Source organism: Cyanistes caeruleus, chromosome 14, assembly GCF_971803275.1.
Source record: "Cyanistes caeruleus chromosome 14, bCyaCae1.hap1.1, whole genome shotgun sequence".
In the NCBI taxonomy this organism is placed as follows: Eukaryota; Metazoa; Chordata; class Aves; order Passeriformes; family Paridae; genus Cyanistes; species Cyanistes caeruleus.
Window position 1 is genome coordinate 8,202,468 of NC_141714.1, and position 18,869 is coordinate 8,221,336.

At 42.9% G+C, this 18,869-nt stretch overlaps 1 protein-coding gene across 13 annotated transcripts in view; it reads left to right on the top strand.

The window, feature by feature from the left end:
• Positions 1-18,869, top strand: part of PASD1 (PAS domain containing repressor 1) — a 57,842-nt gene that overhangs the window by 23,995 nt on the left and 14,978 nt on the right. For 4 of the 13 annotated variants that reach the window (XM_086850588.1, XM_086850596.1, XM_086850592.1 and 1 more), the window contains exons 2-11: positions 1,325-1,415; positions 3,097-3,153; positions 4,484-4,638; positions 5,389-5,480; positions 7,276-7,365; positions 8,448-8,568; positions 9,725-9,838; positions 10,519-10,637; positions 11,446-11,528; positions 15,207-15,313. In XM_086850588.1, coding sequence (XP_086706714.1) covers positions 3,122-3,153; positions 4,484-4,638; positions 5,389-5,480; positions 7,276-7,365; positions 8,448-8,568; positions 9,725-9,838; positions 10,519-10,637; positions 11,446-11,528; positions 15,207-15,313 — 913 coding nt within the window. In that variant the 5' untranslated portion in view covers positions 1,325-1,415; positions 3,097-3,121. The remainder of the gene's footprint in view (positions 1-1,324; positions 1,416-3,096; positions 3,154-4,483; positions 4,639-5,388; positions 5,481-7,275; positions 7,366-8,447; positions 8,569-9,724; positions 9,839-10,518; positions 10,638-11,445; positions 11,529-15,206; positions 15,314-18,869) is intronic. The other 9 variants (XM_086850591.1, XM_086850597.1, XM_086850594.1 and 6 more) reach the window with 5 other exon arrangements.

Consider the following 18,869-nt stretch of genomic DNA (forward strand, 5'->3'; position numbering starts at 1 on the left):
TTGCTCATATTCATTAGAAAGCCTCATTCCTCTGCCCCTGGCTGCTCACATCTGCTGTACTGCAGCAGAGTGATAGCTCCTCCTGGAGACTGGAGAATCCAGGCTTCATTTTCCAGTTTAGGCTCAGTTAGCATTATCTGGATTGTTGACTCTCCTGGTGACCAAACAGCTTCTGTAAGCTTGCTGCTATTCCAGCTGGGTGGGAGGCTAACCATTCTAATGAGGCAGAAAACCCTCTAGGCTTCTTGGGAGCTTTCAGTTATTTGACAACCTGTGGGCAGAGTTTCCATAAAATACAGTTTTCTATAAAATAATGCTTTGCACTCTAAGCTTGGGAAAAATCCTTTCCTGTAGATGAATTTTTGCATGGTCAAATCTGCATACAAAGAACATTCCCTGAAAAATTTTGATAGATCTTTCTGTGTATCCACAAGCATTTTTTATAATTTAACCCATTGCTTTAAAAAGACTTCTTTTATACCTGTTTATCTCTGAACCAAAGTCACAAAATCCCTAGTCACTAAATCTTCTGTAGAAGTCATTCCTCTAAAGAAGAAACAACTCTGTGATTTTGATAGAACAGTACTGAGGGATGAGCAGCAGTGATAAGAGCCTCAGCTCAACTGGGTAACAAATAAGATCACATGCTCCTTTTGAACTGGAATAAAAGCATGTCATTTGACCAGTGTTCCACCGCTGTGAGAATAGAGACGTAGCATATTCACTGAGTTTAAGTTTGCTACGCCATTGCTGTTTCCAGTTGCTGCTTCACTGAGAGTGCCAGGAGTTAACATGATATTTTCCCTAGATTTTGTGTGTCCCATGAGTAGGAAGTATTAAGGGGAGGCCTTGAGTCCATTCACAGGTGGGTGATTGTGGCTTGTGTTGACTTTTGCTGATCATGTTTGTCTTGAAGGAGGTTTTGGCTGCAAAATTTGATAGATGAGGTACAGGTCATACTTCTGATTTTCACAGCACATCAGGTAAAATGTCATACCTTGGAAGAACTCCAGTTGATCCTCAGTGGCTCCAAGCCAGTAGGGCCATTCTGCCACCCTGCTGGGTCGCACAGCTTTTTGGACAGGAGAGCTCACATTGGCCTTCCCAGGCTGCTTCTATGGCAGTAGGCAGTACCTACAGAGCCAGGAGGCCAAGAACTTAGTCCAGCTCCCATTACTGGAGGCTTTGCTGAGCTTTCATCAGTCATACTTGAGAATGCTTCTAATTTGTGGTGGTAGACTTTTCTCAGCTTGAAGTGACTGCAGCTGTCTAGGCTAAGTCTTGCCTTCAACTGTGTTTTCACTGGACTTGCTTTTCCTTCCAGGATTAATTTTTCTCCGTCTAATTTACATGGTGATAAGAAGTGCTAATCCCACTCTGTCAGTCTGGACTGATGAATCTGAGGAATAGAACAGGTAATTTCTAATTTGGCTTGTAGCTTTTGGTGACTCAGGCAGTGAGAACCACTCCCTCTCTATGGAGTGCATTCGTAACAAAAGAATTCATACAGTTTCTTTTGCCCAGATCATCTGCAGTGAGGGAGATCCTTGTCCTGGAGCAGGGACAGAAAGATAAAATTTTGTAGCTATTGCTATGAGGAGCATCTTTGACTTCCTGACAGTTGCAGGTGGTTCTGTTTTGTGTTATTTTTGTAGCGACCAAGTAGTTTGAGCTTGGAATAGTCTCTAACAGAGAAAATCTTTTAGATGTACCAATGGAAAAATGTCCCTTGAGTTCTGGACAGCATGGGGTGTTTTGCAGGGAAAGTGCTCACCAGAGATGGGGCAGATTGGTTCTAATAATGGGGTGGGTGTGATTTCCTCTTTGGAAGTGTCTGAGGGGGTGCAATCCAGCAGAGCTGTCCCAGACAACATGGTGTGGTGACAGCAGCTGCCTCACCTGCACCTCCCTGGCTTTTTGCCCCTCAGACTCAGCCCATCTGAGTCACAGAAAGCAAGGCACCAGCAAAGAAGTTACCCTTGTGTTGAATTTTCCATCATTTAATAGGGCTTGAGAGTACTGTGTCCTTACTGGGAGTTGTTGCCAACTGTTTTTCCCTGGTTAGTGCCAGGTGAGGATATTTTAAATTGAAGCCTTGGGTATGAATCCCAGAACACAGCTCAGATGATGTGAGAGAATGTGGGAACCAGTGCAAGCAGCAGTCATTGGCTGCAGGATGTTCTGGATGAACCTGTCTATCATATAATCTCTTAAATATCCTTATAATATGCTGCTGATGCCTAATAATAATCCTTTGGGGGATTAGAACAGTTTCTTTCTTCCTTTCTTCCTTTCTTTCTTTCTTCCTTTCTTTCTTTCTTTCTTCCTTTCTTTCTTCCTTCCTTCCTTCCTTCCTTCCTTCCTTCCTTCCTTCCTTCCTTCCTTCCTTCCTTCCTTCCTTCCTTCCTTCCTTCCTTCCTTCCTTCCTTCCTTCCTTCCTTCCTTCCTTCCTTCCTTCCTTCCTTCCTTCCTTCCTTCCTTCCTTCCTTCCTTCCGCCACTTCCGCCACTTCCGCCACTTCCGCCACTTCCTTCCGCCACTTCCTTCCGCCACTTCCTTCCGCCACTTCCTTCCGCCACTTCCTTCCGCCACTTCCTTCCGCCACTTCCTTCCTTCCTTCCGCCACTTCCTTCCGCCACTTCCTTCCTTCCGCCACTTCCTTCCTTCCGCCACTTCCTTCCGCCACTTCCTTCCGCCACTTCCTTCCTTCCGCCACTTCCTTCCGCCACTTCCTTCCGCCACTTCCTTCCTTCCTTCCGCCACTTCCTTCCGCCACTTCCTTCCTTCCCTCCTTCCTTCCCTCCCTCCTTCCTTCCTTCCCTCCTTCCTTCCCTCCCTCCTTCCTTCCTTCCCTCCTTCCCTCCCTCCCTCCCTCCCTGTTATCGTAGCTGGATGTTTGGGCATGTAGCTGTGGTCTCACTTCTCATGAAGCAAGGAAAGACATACCTTGCAAGGAAAGAAAGAGTAGAATTTGGGAAAGGGATGATTGAAACATCCAGGAAGTCTTTAAGTATAAACCACTACACTTCATGTTTTGACATTCCTAGCAAGATCAGGGAATGTGTCTCAGTAAGTACTTCTGTCTTTTTCTTGCAGAGCCCTGTGTTGTGTAAACGAACTGATGGATGAAGATGAGAAGGACAGGGCAAAGAGGTATGACAGGATGCACTCCTGGAGGAGAATTGTAAATGCTGTGTTCTCCAGTGCTTGATGATGAACTTGATCCCACTGATGTTAGAGGCAAAACTCTACAGTTTATAGGTTGTGTATAGCTGACCACAAGCAGCATTTTTTAAGTCACCATTCAGGCTTGTCACAAAGTTTGGTTACCCCTACAATGGGTTATTTGGCTGAGTGGTCCTTAAATTACATTGCTGTGCCCTCAGGATCTCGTGCTATCCCATGGCTATTTATTATCTTGAAGTAGGATTCCTGACCTGTGGTCTTACTGGCATCGAGCAGTACTGTTCACCTGGGGTAGAGTTCCCATAGCAGTCCTGCTTTAACACAGGTCTGAGTTAGTCTCCTGTCAGAGAAGCACTTGGCTCAGTTCTGTTTAGTCATTGTACTCAAGTGCCAAAACAGAGATGACTGTGAACGTTAATGCTGGATCAGAAAACATCCAAATGCCAACCTGAATATGATTGGAAATGCTTTCTGCATACCACCCTCAGTCTAGATCACAGGAAGTATGTATCATCATGAATACACTTGTAAAGCAAATTAATTACTACTGGAAGAGGTTGTTTGAAAAGTGTTATTTCAGATATGAGCACTGGAAAGTACACTTTAGAAGAAACTGAATGGATTTGCTTTCTCCTTTATTGTTTTTAATGGAGGGGGAAAGCCTATTAAATATTCTTAATTTGTGGGCTGAAAACTAGTTGTAGTTCTACAGACAGACTCTTAACATTCCCAGTTTCATATATCACAGCAGGAGATTTTCAAGATGACATACAAGATTTTATTCTGCAGTTCAATTGCCTCTGCACAGTGCTGTCTCTTGTTGAGCTCCTTTTGCAAGTAAAAATCAGAGAAATTCTTCACATTTTGACATTTATGTGTGTGTGTACTAACTGTAAAACAAAAGTTCATAATAATTAAGTAAGCAAAGCATGAATATGCATGAACATACTTTTCTTTTACTGGAGGAATTTCTCCCATAGCACCTTCACTATCACTGCTTTTGAAACAGTGGGCACTGCTGCTAAAATTTATGTAAGGCTATGGTTTTTCCCAAATGAACCCAAATATGTTTTATCTCCAGGTGTTCCTTGCTGCCAGTGAGTTCAGTCTTGCTACAGGGCTCTAAGTACCAGCAAAATCCTTGTGTGCAAGCCCAGTTTTAAACAAATAAACATTCCTAGCAGAGTTTAGATTCTTGTATTTAAAGTGTTTTACTGGGGCCGGGTAGATCACCTCGCTCTGGTTTTGCTTTAGGTCCTTCATTCTGCATAGGGGTATTTATGTTTTTGTTGCCCAGGGCATCACGCAACAAATCTGAGAAGAAGAGGAGAGACCAGTTCAATGTCCTCATTAAAGAGCTTTGTACAATGCTGCAGGGCCATGGCCACCCTCTCAAGATGGACAAGTCCACAATACTGCAGAGGACCATCGACTTCCTACAGAAACAGAAAGGTACTGGAGGGTCCTGGCTCTGCATCTGCCCAGCAGCCGGTTTCCACTCAGAAAATGCAAACTGTTTTTCCCAAGCATCTTAGCCATCCATATGCGCTTAAGTGAGGAGCAGAATAAGGCACACTAGTTGGCCTCAGGAGATGGGCTAGAGCTGAATACACTGCTGACCAGTTAAACATAGATTTGAAAAGCTGCTGTGCTGTATGCTTTTTACTGTGGATACCTCATTACCGTCACTGGCCTCCACATACCCTGGCTTGCTTTGTGCACTCTCAATCAGAACATGAGGAGGGAAAAGCTGAGGAACAGCACCCATTACAAAAGTCAGGGGAGAAGGGATTCTATGCCATCTTCCTAGGTCTCTTGGATTAGGAGATTATAAACCTGTCCTGCTACCTGGGAACTCACAAGAGCAGCTTGTGAAAGAGCTCCAGAATTGAAAGAAACAGCTACAGAATTGCAGACATCCTTTGCTCACAGGGATGCTCTACTACTGTAAAATTAGCCCTTTGATCTTAATTTTTTAAGGTTATCTTCAGGACTCCTAAAATGTCTCCATTTCCCTTTCTTGGTTTCTAATGTATTTGTATCATGATGGCATGGAAAATGTCTGTTACATGTAAGAAGGCTTTATGTGAAGATGCGGATGATTCCTCTAACAGCCTCTTTAAAGATATCTAGTGTTACTTGAAAATGAAAAAAATCCAAGTAGCATGAGTCATGTTGCTTTTTTGACATTTTCTCTTTAAGAAATCACAGCACAGACAGAAGCCTGTCAGATTAGACAAGACTGGAAGCCTTCATTTCTTAGCAACGAAGAGTTCACTCAGTTGATGTTAGAGGTAAGAAGAAATTAAATAGATTAGTGAGAAATAATCAGTTCAGTAGAGTAGTTCAGGGATATACAGTTCTTTTTCACCTGTAGGTCCTGATATTAATGATTTCTACTCTGCTGGCATATACAGTACAAACCTGACAGAGAACAATGTTGTACTAAATGCTTTGCTGACACAGAATTAAAAGTAAGATTGCTTCCCCTTAAAGGTAAATGGCTTTTCGTTTGGGAATGAAGAATGATTTGGCATGGTGAGAGAAGAAAAAAAACATTTCCTTTGCTCAGAATAGCCACTAGAGCTGGCTTTTTTTAGAAAAAAATTTGAAAGGACCTTAAAAAAGCAGAGCAGCTCTCTTCCTCCCATATCACATTAGCCAGGCAGCACTGCTTGTGCTGTCTTTGCAGTGGCTGTGCACTGCTGTCCTCTTGATGGGAGTGCTGCCTTTTCTGCTTGAATTGCCTTTAAGTGCAGTCAGGAAAACAGCTCCTATACTCCCACCTCTAAAATGCTTTACCAATCTAGAAACATCCCCCAAGCCTACATTTCTCCCCTTTTAAGAATGTGGCTCTGGGTTTGTGCTGCATGCTCCTCTGGCAGGGACATCTCCTACCCTGTGTGGGCAGCTGCTGCTCTTTGCCCCACCAAAATAAGGGTGTATGCTGGGCTGAGCTGGGAGGTGCTGCTGTGTCTTAGTTATTCCTTTTCATCAGGATGTCATGACTCACCTCTCTGGAAAAGTCTCTTCATTCTTTCTTGGAATCTCTCTTGCCAAACAAGCTAGCTTGTTCCAGCTGAATCAAAACAAATTCCCCCCTTAGACTGGAAGTGATAGGGGACAGCAAGCCCTGTAATAACTGCTGGCTTGCTGGATTCTGGTAGGCCATTAAACAGTTTGCTTAAAATCAGTGGGTTTTTCCCAGAGAGGACTCAATCTGAGCAAAAGAAGTCTGGAAGTGAGGTGGGGGAGATGGTGAATATAGCGTTTTTGGCTCCCTGCTAAACTGCAGAACAGCCTAACAGTGTCTTTAGAAGAGCTGGCTTTGTACACAGTGCTGACCACCTATTAAACGTCCCAGTTATTGATGTTAAAGAAGAATAAGGACAGATGCTGGGTAAACAGTACAAGGAGATATTGTGAAGGACAGGGAGAACACAACATCCAAGGAGAAAAGCACAGGCAGTGACTTAAAAGTGACAGAGAGCTTTAACTCTGGAACAGAAAGCACTGCAAATGAGAAAGGGGAAGCAAATCAAACCTTAAAATTGTTTTGTCACTCGCCTTACAAATCAGTGTTTTAAGCAAAATAAATAAGGCTTTAGAACGTCTTCATATTGTCCATAAACTACTAAAAATACATAATTGTATAATTTTTCTGTCTCTGCTTATCTATCCGTCTATGCTGGATTTGCTGTAACATCTCCTTGTGCATCAAGTTTGTTAACTATTGTGTAATTCAGAACACATAATAAGGTGACTGAAGTCAGTAAGATTGTGTGGGTGCTGAAATTCTAAGCATCACTGTCTTACTTCATGTTAAATAAATACTCACTGGGTGAAAAATACAAGTAAATTTAATAATAATGAGAATGAGAAAATAAGAATATAAAAAGAATGTTGAATTAGACAGCATGTGTAATTTTTACTTTCCACATTGAAGTGTCATTTCTTTGATTCATTTCTGCTAGGTTTAAGCTGTTAGAAGCATCACTAAAGAATCAATTAGTCTAAAATATTTTAAGTTTTTCCCTTGCATAATTTTGTTTTCTTTTTATTCTTTTTTTTTCTGCCTATTATCATTAGGCACTAGATGGCTTTCTCATTGCTCTTACCACTGATGGGATTATTATTTATGTATCTGATAGTGTTTCATCTCTGCTAGGACACTTGCCGGTAAGTTCTGACCATGCAATACATTGAAGGCTCATTCCCCTCCTTAATGTAAATCAGTCAGTGCAGAATCCAACCAAAGAGGCAACTGACTGCGGGTGGGAGGTCAGCCAACAAACTCTTGTGGAGTTTCTCAAGTTCCTGTGAGTAACTGACTCTCTCCCAAGGTCTATGAGTTAGCTTAAAAAAACCTCAACTATGTAAAATCACTGTATTTATAGCTCACCACCTGACTATACATCTAAAGATCTGGGAGGTGTTTGACCCAGCAGGTTAATAGAGAATCTTATGGTTGTGAATCCATGCTGAAGCTCTTCTTAGATAATGTAAATATTATCTAAGAACTGAATCTATGCTCTTCAAATGACACTGGATTTTTCTACTTTGAGCTCATAGTCTTTAGTAACAAATGTGTGACCTCAGGGTTTTCTGGGAGAACTTCTAGAAACCAGTTAGTTGTCAGGTGCAGAAATTTCAGCTTGGCCCCCTCAAAAACATTTTTCTCTTTATTTGGTGCCAAGCACGAAGCACCAAGGTGCCCTATATGAGGGCAAGTTTGAGCACACAGTTACCTGAATGTTATGTGTGCAAAGAACAAATCTGTGCTGACATTTTGGTAGAACCGTTTTAGTCAGGATATGTGGGTTGATGAGCACTGAATCACTTACAGATCAAGCTGATTTTACCAGATGTTTAACCTAAAGACAAATGGAGGATGTAAGAAGGAGCTCTCTCCCTCTTCTGTGTCATGCTTTCAAAGAAAAATATTTTACTTCTCATCATGCTATATTCCTGTGGTACCAGGATTTCTTTTCCAGCCTATAACTGTCTGAACTGAAGGGCAACCTCTGGGAATCATTAAATCTTTTGCAAATAGATAGTAATAGATAGTAATCCTGGGGTAAAATAGTCTAAAGGTAATATTCTGCCCTAGATCTGTCTGCAGGGCAGATCTGGCTGGGCTTCCTTGTCTTAGGCATTCGTGCCAGACCAGCAGCTGAGGGATGCTGAGGGATGAAAAGGCATGTGGTTGTGTCAGGTTGAACATGTACTGCTGAACATGACAAAGCATTCTTTTGTATCAGTCAGATTTGGTGGACCAAAATATATTAAACTTTCTGCCTGAGGGGGAGCAGAGTGAGGTGTACAAGCTCCTTTCTCCACATGTGCTCATGACAGATCCTGTTGCAGCTGATTTTCTAAATGGTAAGCTCTGCTCTTGTCTGTCAGTTAGAGAACTTTGCCAAAAGCAAACAGCTCTCAGGGAAGTCTGTACAGAGCTCTCCAGCTGTTTAATGCTCTTGCCTGCCACTTCTGTTTTGATTCATTTGTGGGTCTTAGTGCATCATGTCTAATGTTCCTATGTGCTCCCACTACTTGCTCTTTGATTAGGACAGTCTTTGTTTTACCATTTGCTTTGCCCCTTGGATGGTAGGTGCTTTTCTCCAGGTGGGATGCTAGACTAAGCCTGAGAAAGGAGTGAGGGCTCAAGGGAAAAAAATTTGGAGAAATCCCAAACAGTTTTGGCAGCGCTGTTATTCCTTAAGAAGGTTGCATATCTCAGGATACAAGAGAAGCCCTAATGTAACTTAAGCAACAGCCTTTCTATCTGAACAGTCCGTCTGGATCTGTACTGCTGGTTGCTGCCCCATATCCCTTTCCCACAGAAAATGTCCCCAGGACCAGAGCAGGCAGCAGCATCTTCCCAGTACCTGTGTTTCATTAAGCCTGTGCTGAGCCCCAACCCACTTCGCAGTGGGTTTGGCAAGGCCACCAAGCATTGGGCTCCCCTCCCTGCTGCCCCATAAGCATCCGTGGGAGCTGAGCAGCCTGATGATGCTCTAAGCAGCCTGATGATGCTCTGCCCGGGGAGTCGTTTCCCTCTGGCTGAAGGCTGTGTGGTCTAATCTGTAGAGTTCAGACTTGGGGTAGAAAACTGGATTAGAGCTTGGCACAGTGCCCTTCACTGTAAATGGAAAGGCTTAGGGTTCAGTGCCCTATGGGTCTAGGTTCTACTGAGCAGTGCCAGAGCAGAGTACTGCAGTACCATGTAAGTGCTTTGCATGAGATCCTACATTCACAAAGTCAGGGGAAAATCCTGCTGACCAGTACAGCTAGGGCTTCACGCTCAGTTTACTGGGGTGACTGCAAAGACAAGAAAAAAGGGTGAGAATACATTTCCTAAAGCAGAAACAGCTGATAATTGCTCCTAGTAGTTACATATTTACTTCTGGGTATCAGAAGCTTCCCAGAAGGGTGTGCTCAGATACTACAGCAACAGGGTTGGTAGATAAATTGTGTGAGCTAGCTAAAGTGCAAACTTCTAATAACATTGTCTGTGTCTCCCTCTCTTGCATTTCAGCAGAAAAACAAATAGAGTTTTGTTGCCATTTAGCAAGAGGCAGCTTAGATCCAAATGAACCCCTGATGTACGAATATGTGAAATTTGTAGTGGATTTTAAATATTTTACTGATGGTAAGTTACTGTTCCAGCCTATCTTTGCCTCTCCGCCTCTCTTCTTTAAATTGCCTTGATCTGTAGCATCTTAAAGGCTCTGTTTCTGCTGAAAATGCCCCGTAATTGTCAGGGATGGAATGAGCTGTGCATACATTCGATATATTTTTCATACAAAAGTGGTGGGAAGTCTGTTGTTTAGAAGAGTGCACTCTCCTGCATGTTGTGCCTAAAGCTGATACCAGACTGAAAATGCCTCTCTTTGACCAACTGCCAATTGTAAAGCAGCCCACTTCTTCAAATAGCCAGTAAAATATGGTATTCTGTTTCACTTGTGGCAGTGAAACAACACTTTGCAGAGATTAAGTACTTTGAGGTGCCTGTAAAATCCTGAATCTTGCAAATGTTTGCCTAGAGAAAGGCTGACAAGGAGACTGCAGCTGCACACTGTGAGCTGCTCAGAGCTGTCTTACAAAGCCGGGGTACGTGATTACAGCTGTGAAAATTGGAACCTAAAGCGTTGTGCTTTAAATAAAATAAAAATAATTTTTTAAAATAAAATCAGTGTGGATCAGTGTGGCATCACCCTGTGGGTAGGAGGAGTTTGTTGCTTGGATTTCATCAGTTGCTATACCTGTCTCAACATGAGAAGAAAGCTCTCCTTTCTTTTCTTCTTAAATAAATTGTCTGGTTGTTTCTAGTGCCTACACCTTCCTGTAACGGCTTTGAGTCAGCTATTGCACGAGCTTTCAGGTCAGCCACAGAGGAGCAGATTTGCCTGGTAGCGACTGTTCGTCTTGTCACGCCTCAGTTCTTAAAGGTGAGCTCTGTGCAGTTGCCTCTGCCCTGGGGCGCGGAAGCTGCAGTGGATGCTGTGGCACTGCCAGAAGCAGCATCAGCAGCACAGGTTGCATGTGCACAGGGTTAGTAGAGGAGAGAGCACATGGCTGTGGCTGGGAATGGGAGATGACATAAGTATGTACTTTGGAAAGGTAAAGATATAAAGCGGGAGCTGCTTTTGAGAAGAAATGGTTTTGTGATGGGGTGTCTTGGAGGGGGCAGCCTGGGAAGCTCCAAGACAAAGTGGTCAGCTTCACCACTTGGGAATTTGCTGCCTTCAAATATGTGCATCCACCACTCCTTTGTGTAAGGACACCATCTGCATCTCAAAACATTGAAAAGGTGTGTCATGGCCTCTTCCTGCAGGTCTGTAAATGTCCCATGGCACTGTGCACTGATGACAGGGATAACAACCAGGTGCTGCTTGCTCAAGAGGGCATTAGCCAGCTCAGTTAGAGGCTAGACCTGGATCTGTCATCCATATTCAAATACCAGTATTTGAAAAAACCTTGAGAATTTTGCTTAGAGAGTGCAAGACGAGAGTCTTTGACTATTTATCCTAGCTCTGAAATTCATCTCAAGGTAAACTATTCAGCCATTTTTCATCAGTTCATGCATCTATAAAACAAATCTTACACGTTCCTTAAAGCAAAATAAGTCAAGTGCTTTAAAAGCACTGTATTTTGCTATGGTTTATTATATCAACAAGATGCATCCTAGATTTTGATAGTGGACTCCTTTCATCATTTCTTAGAATTAAATGTCTGAATGTGCCCATTTCTTTGCAGGAGCTCTGCAACACTGAAGAGCCATGTGAAGAATTTACATCACGGCATAGTTTAGAATGGAAGTTTTTATTCTTGGACCACAGGTAAGAGATTTGGGTTTAGTCACTGAAGAATAAATAAAATGTAAAGTTTAAAACCAGAAAACTTTGTATACCTGTTGCCTGAGATCCCAAATGCAATAGTTCTAATTAAATGCAATTTGGTAAATAGCAGTACTCTGAATTTAGCTATTAGGCATCTTTAAATGCTTCACTATTTTCCATATTTTAGGCAAGTAAGAAACCCTGGAAAATGTCTAGGAAAATGTCTAATCTCCTAACCAAGATAATAAATCATTGAAAGTGAGCAGTGTGGGTCTCAATACATTCCCTGTATTGATTTAGCTCGTCTGTTTTACAACTACAGCTTCCAGGAGTCCTTCTAAATCTTTTGCTGTGTCAATAAACTTTTGACTTTCACCTTGAGAAATGACAGAATTTCTAAAAACAATAAAAAACAGTGGATTTTATTATTTAATTGTATAGATTAGTTTTTGACAATGCAATATGGTGGGCTAGAATTCAGCTTGGAGAATGAAACAGACTGGAATCAGTTTATTAAGCTGCTTAATTTAGGATTAATTTTCTTCAAAAGAAGCTGAAGGAATTTATTCACTCTTTTACTTCTCTGTATTTGACATACGTGCATAAGCACATTGCAAAATCCTGCCCTTTTCATTATCCCTCCCTTTGTGAGCTTTGTAAAGGTAGTCATTACTAAAAACAGAAGACTAGTAATAAGGTTCTAAGGAAAAAAAAATATTGGTGAGGAAAAAAATCTAAATACCTAAATCTAAATATCTAAATCTTAATCTAAAAAATCTAAATATCTAAATATCTATATCTGCACATTTAGAACAAGAAGGAGAGAGAGCAAATAAAAATTAATAATAAATCTCATTTATATAGAACACAAGGTGTGTGCCTCACATCATACCTTGAAGCATGGAGGAACTGAGCCTGCAACAGTCCTACAGTTGATTATGAATGGTTTGGGACAGTCAGATAATTATTCATTCAGATGAGATCTTGCTGGAGTGGCTTTATTAGACTTTAATTGGCCTGTCTGTTAATGCACACTTTTAGAATCAGCTGATTAATGTTAAGTTTTGTAAAAGAGCACTAAGCCCCTCACGTCACTAATGAAATGAGCTGCTTTTCCACAGGGCTATGACCCAGCAGCTCCTGTGAAAAAGTGAGTAGGAGCTTCTTTGAAACTTTTCAGAGTCTTTTGATTAATCTGCGTTATGACTCAGAGGAGTCTCTGTGCTGGGTGCTTGCAGACACTCCAGTCCCACTGATGGCAAGGAAGCCATTGTTACTGAGAGGAAATTAAGATGATACAAATGCTGAGACAGAGTTTGTGACAGCCCCAGATGCAAGCAGTGAGCTCAGACCCCAGAATAAGCAGGAGATTGTGGGAGTTGTCTTATTTAATCACTGATTCCAAACTCTCTCCAGTACAATCTGCAGGACACTGAGAAATGTTACTGTTTCTTGCTGATTTGCATCACGACATGCTGCCTGACAGTGAAATGTGCCATCAGCAGGGGTGGAGTGTATCCAGCAAGAGCTGGAATCAGGGCCTTTACTGTCATGATCACAATTCAAATCAGAGTAAAGACAGGTGCAATAAAAGCATTCTATAGATCTGGATAAACATGAGAAAAATAGGAAAAATCTGTATTCTGGGTCTATATGTAAATATATGTAGAGGAAGAAAACCCCATCAACTTTGAAAATGATCTGTTTCTCTTCAGCACTGTGGTACTGTTCTTATTTTCCCTTCATTTATTAAAAGTTATTTATTACTGCACCCAAAAGACTCTCTAAAGGCTGTGCATTCCCATTTGCATAGCAGGTTGCAGATCTCAGGACTGGAACTTAAACTGACAAGACAGTTTTTAATTGCTCCACAAGGCATCTCCTTGTTAAATGACAGATGAGGAGGATCTTGTGGTTGCTTTCTCCTATGAAGAGTTCTGGTGATATTCAGGAAAGCATAATACTGATCAGCTTAAATGTTTATCTCATGTGCATCTGAAAGACATTATTGTCTTGAAAATAAACATGTCATTAAAAATAGAAGAAACAGTGATGCATTCTGTCAAAGAGACAGCCAGGAAGGACACTTTAATAAATACACATATTATTATCATTAACAGAAATCTGGGTCACATGAGGAAAAGCAACAGAGTGCTATGAAAAGTTACCTGACTAAATAAAGCTGTATTGTGGCAGAGACCACTGTGTGCTCAGTACACTCCGTTTCAAGGGATTTGCTGTCAAGTGGAGGCCCGGCTGTCCCAGCTAACCCCTTGTGCTGGGACTCAGGAGCTCCTGCCTGCACACTGCTCCTCCTGGGACTGCTGTTGAACAGATCCCTAGATCATCCTTCTCCCTTCATTTCCCATTTGGTGCCAGACTGCCCACAGCTGTGGTGAAGAGGAGGAGGTTATAGACCTGCCTGGGCTCTCTGTGGCTGAATAACCACTGTGTCTTTCAAGAGGACAAATGCGGAGCTGAGTGGCTCAGCCAAGAGAGAACGTCACACAGTAATAACCAAGAATCTCAGGATAAGTGAGCCATCAAAACCCATGTGTAATACGCTGAAATAATTTTTTCCTCATGGTTTTGGCCACTTTATGGCCTTCTTCCTTAAGAGCACTCAGCTTACCAGGAGAGGGGCAGCAGGAGAGGCAGGTTTGATAGGCAACATTGTCTTCAGCCTGCCCCATTTTGAGCTATTTACCATTTTGCCCTGTTCCTGAGAAACACACTGAACTTGGCAAGTGAATACTATCAGCACATCCTGCAGCCAGAACAAACAGGTAGAGCCACATTAGCACATATTCTGCCTCACTGGGTGCTTGAGTTGGTGCAGGTTGGTGTACCTGAGTGCTGGGAGATGGATAGTGACATGCTGATACAGGGAACAGAGACAAAAACAGTGGTTATCTCCCCACATTTCAGTGTTGTTTCACAATCATAAGCTATCAGGCTTTGGTGAAGGCCGTGTTAGGATACCTGCTTTTAAAAAAATCTCATGTTTTGCCTAGAAAAAGGAAAAACTAGAATTGATAGCACAGTAGGGAGGTAAGTCATTGCAATGTGCCTATCTAAATACTTCATCAATTCCTTCTCTACCAACCAAAGCAAAAACAGCCCTAAAACAGCCCCATGCCTTATTGCTATCTGTCCTGCCAGCACCGAAAGTTTTGTTGGCTATAGTTTCCCAATGTTTTCCAGGGGAGAAATTACTTTTTCCCAAGCTGGTCCTGACACACACTGCAGCTTCCCACTTACTCTCTCTTCTACAATTACTACCCAGATGATACTTATATCCAACCTACTGGATAATTTTACTCTAGCTCCATGTTGTTGTGTTCAGGATCAGCCATAGAGTTTCTCAAGCTGTATCTCACAAGCATCCTTAATGAATTGAGTCACTCACATACGTACAGTCCTTTCTCTACACCCACATAATGAATAGGCTGTGAAACAGTAAACACACATCTTTTCATTTTCTCAATTTTTACCTCTCCCTTGCTGTATTTTTTTTTGTTTTATATTAAAATACATCACTGCCTATATGAAAATCCACTCCAGATTTCCCTGCCAAGTGAACGAACCAGGTGTTTATTGCTGGTATCACAGCTTATCTGCCAGGATGTCAAAGCATCAAGTTTTGTGCTCACTCCCTGCCCTTTGCTTCCTTTCTAGGGCTCCACCTATTATAGGATATTTACCCTTTGAAGTTCTGGGAACATCAGGGTATGATTACTACCACGCAGATGACCTGGAGCTTCTTGCTAGGTGCCATGAACACTGTAAGTTGCCCTGCCTTTGCAATGTGTCTGTCTCTGATCTCCTTTGTCACTTGTGCAAAACCTTTCACTGTCATTGCAAAAGGCTTTTTCTTCAGAGGCATGCAGTAACTCTCCCTTCCTATGATAGACTGTAGATGATAGATAAGCTGACACTTACCTGGGAGGTTGAAATCTGCAGAACTCAGTCAGATCAGGAACTGTTTGTGTAGGTTTTTTGAACTGGAAGATAACTTGTTTGAGCATAGGTTGTCTCAGAGTGAAATGAGATTAAAAGGTTGGAAGTTAGAACTATCCCACCTCTGCCCTGCGAGTTTTGTTGATTTGTCATAGTTCATGGGGTCTTGCCATTCCCCTGGGCTACAGAGTTAGCCAGGAGGCTCAGCTCAACAAAACACCTTTGGAGATCATCATTTGGATCACCTGTCTGTGCAGTTAGGTGTTGTGAACCTCACTTACTCATTAGTAAAATGCTTCTATAGATTCAGAATCATTTTACATACAAAAGTACTGAACACAGTTCCCCTGTGGGTGAAGATGGCTCATGTTTTGTTGACCTGAAAGGAAAACAACAAAGCAGAAGAGTCAAGTTCAGGCAAATGTGTGAACACCAAAGAAGGTCCATGAAGTTTATTTTTGTGCAAGGAGAAATAGTGTGGCCTGTCACAGACAGAGCAGAAGAACTTGTGTGATTCCCACAGCAATGCACTCAATGCTGAAGAACCATGTCTTGCTGAGGGCTGGAGCTAACATGAGGAAGGGCAGGTGTCTGCAGGTGTGATCTGCTCTTAAGCAGTGTGCAGTTCCTACCAGATGTGAGATGCTTTATTCCCAAGACACAGATTTTTTCCATTTTACTGGGTGCATTTCAGACTGAGATACTGAGCCAGAATTACGTGTGTCCTGTGGTGGTTTTGCATTAGCAAGCACTGCAATGAAACATAACTACATACTTTGTAACATGCATCTAGGTAATCAGATATTTTGCTAAGAAATATTACTTACAGATTTCTTGTTTGGGACACTGTCTGTCTCTCTGCTATCTCCACTTGAAAGGAGTGTTTTGTCAAAAGGAAACAAGACACCCCAGAGAGTGGAGCAAGTGGGATGCTGTAATTTCTCTGAGATGCAGAATAGCATGATGCTGGGACCAAGAAACTAAGCCCACAACCAACCACAACCACAACTAAGACCAATAAGCCCCACAGCCCACTGAAGAAAACCTATCTCTGAGCTGCAAACCACCCTCATCTCTACCACAAACCCTCTACCATTTACATATATGAGCTGAGGGACCTAGAAGAGTATGGGGAAAAATACTTCTCTACATGTCAAGTTTCCCTACCCCACTTCCCTGCTGGCTGCTCTGCCCTGTCCAGGCAAAGCACTGGTACAGAAGCTGCCAGGGAAGTGGGTTGCCTGGCTGAGCACATAGAGGGAGCTGTGACAGGGGGACACACAAATTGTGTCAAATGCAACAAAAGTGTAGATGGGAATATTAACAGAATATTTTAGCTGCTCTCAAGTACAGTACTTCTTAGTGCTGTTCGCTAAGAAGATGATTCAGATACAAGTGAAATACTTAACCAGACAGTGGCCTTTTGGTAATGCGTGTGCAGTTTGGTATAGACACAAACTGTATTGGGAGTGGGTCAGATCATTAAGTAGAGAATTGATCTGATGATTTATATTCTACATCTCTATCATCCAGGCATTTGTCTTACCTATTAGAAGAATATTTAGACAACACATCTGTACGAAAGGGTCTTTTCATTTTACTGCACAAAGTAAAGTGCTGGCAAAGTGACTTAGAGAAGCTGCTTCAGGACATGTCTGCCAGGACTAGGAACTGAGGGATCCCCAGCATGTCATGTTAGCCAGAAAATCTCTGCTAAGTGCTTCACTGTAGTGGGTTTAGCACTTGCTAAAATCACCACTGCACCTACTAGAATTATTACTCATTTCCTGCTGTGAGCTATAAATTAGGAGGGTAAAGCAGGCTCAAAACTTAAAAGGTATAAAGAAAACTTTATTAACAGAACTAAAAGAATAAGAAGAATCAGAATAAAACCTTCAGATTCATTTCTTCTCCCCCTACCCAACTTCCTTTCCCAACTGACAACGTAGAGACAAAACCTGGGATTTTAAATCAGTTACCACCTCTACAACAGTCTTTCATCAGTTCTCATAAGGAGAGGCATTTCTCTTGCCATGCCATGGAGACTTCTCCACAAGAAACAGTTCTCCTGTGGCTTTTAATTTCCACAAATAGCAGCCACCCAGAAAATCTGAAATCATGAAGTTCCTCCCATGCCTTACAGCCTTCCCACAGCTGTGTCCATGGGCCATGTCAAACTTATGGGGCACTATTTTAAGAATAAGCTGTTCAAAAGTAAAGGTTCCCTTCATGTGTCTCTGAGATCATCTTCATTTCTGGGAACAGAGGTCCTCTTCTTCTTCCCCTGGGGGGCAAAGAGTCTTCATCATTCTCATCTCTCTCTGTTCAAGCTTCTCATGGGATCACAGCTACTTAAACATCTGCTTTGCTTCATTATAGATGCCTCTGCTCAGGTCTAGTTTGAACACTCCATCCCCCCAAACTTTTTCATGATTTAAAAGGGATATTCTAGTGTACCATAGTCCATATCCATGGCCTTACCAAAAGAATTCCAGCCTAAGACTAAGGAATCTCCTCATTCTCCTCCCATCTGAGATTTGACTCTTTCTTTATTGACCTTAGTTTCTACATGTCTTCACACTGTCTTTTTCTCTCACTTGAACGAGGATCAGTGTTTTGCAAGTTTCATCTGTGCAGTGGAAGAGTTAATATCTCGCCCAGGCCTGCAGATGGTCACGATGGTTTCTGCCGGGCGGTAGCTGAAGCAGTCACAGTGAGGGATTTCAGGTCACGCTGAAGGCTGTGCCAGGATCTCAGGGGGCCCGGCCAGAACGGTAGCAGGCCCCTGCTTCCTTCAATTCCAGCTGTGGGCCGATGGCTTCCCCTGCCCCTGCCCGGCAGCCACGCGGCGGAGGGGGTCTGGCCCGGCCCGGAGCCGCTCCCGGGGCCCGGCGGATCCCGGCTCTGTGCGGGCCAGCAGTGGGGCAGGGCTTAGTGTCAGCAAGATGTTAGCAGCCCCGGCCCGGCCCAGCCCCGGCCGGGGCCCCGCAGCCTCCCGTTCTCCACCCGGCTAGCACCGGAGTGCGGCTCGGCCCCGCCAGGCCCCGAGGGCCTCAGCGGAGCGGGGCCGGCCCGACTGGCGCCCAGTTACCGCTTCAAAGCCGGAAGCAAGAGAGAGATTGCCCATTTTTAAAATGTGAATTTCACATCACACAGAGGCGGGTCTAGCTTTTTAATGGGTTATTAAGTTATCAATTCTCAGAACTAGCCAGCTATTGGTTTTTGCCAGGCACAGAGTAAGCTCTTAGCAGTTTCTCTCAGAAAAATCATTTCTGTGGGTAGCTTCTTCCCGCCTCATCAAATATCAATTAATGCAAAACCAGCACATTCATCTGAAGCCCATCACTGTTAATGGGATCGCTAAAGAAGTCAGTCCTGATA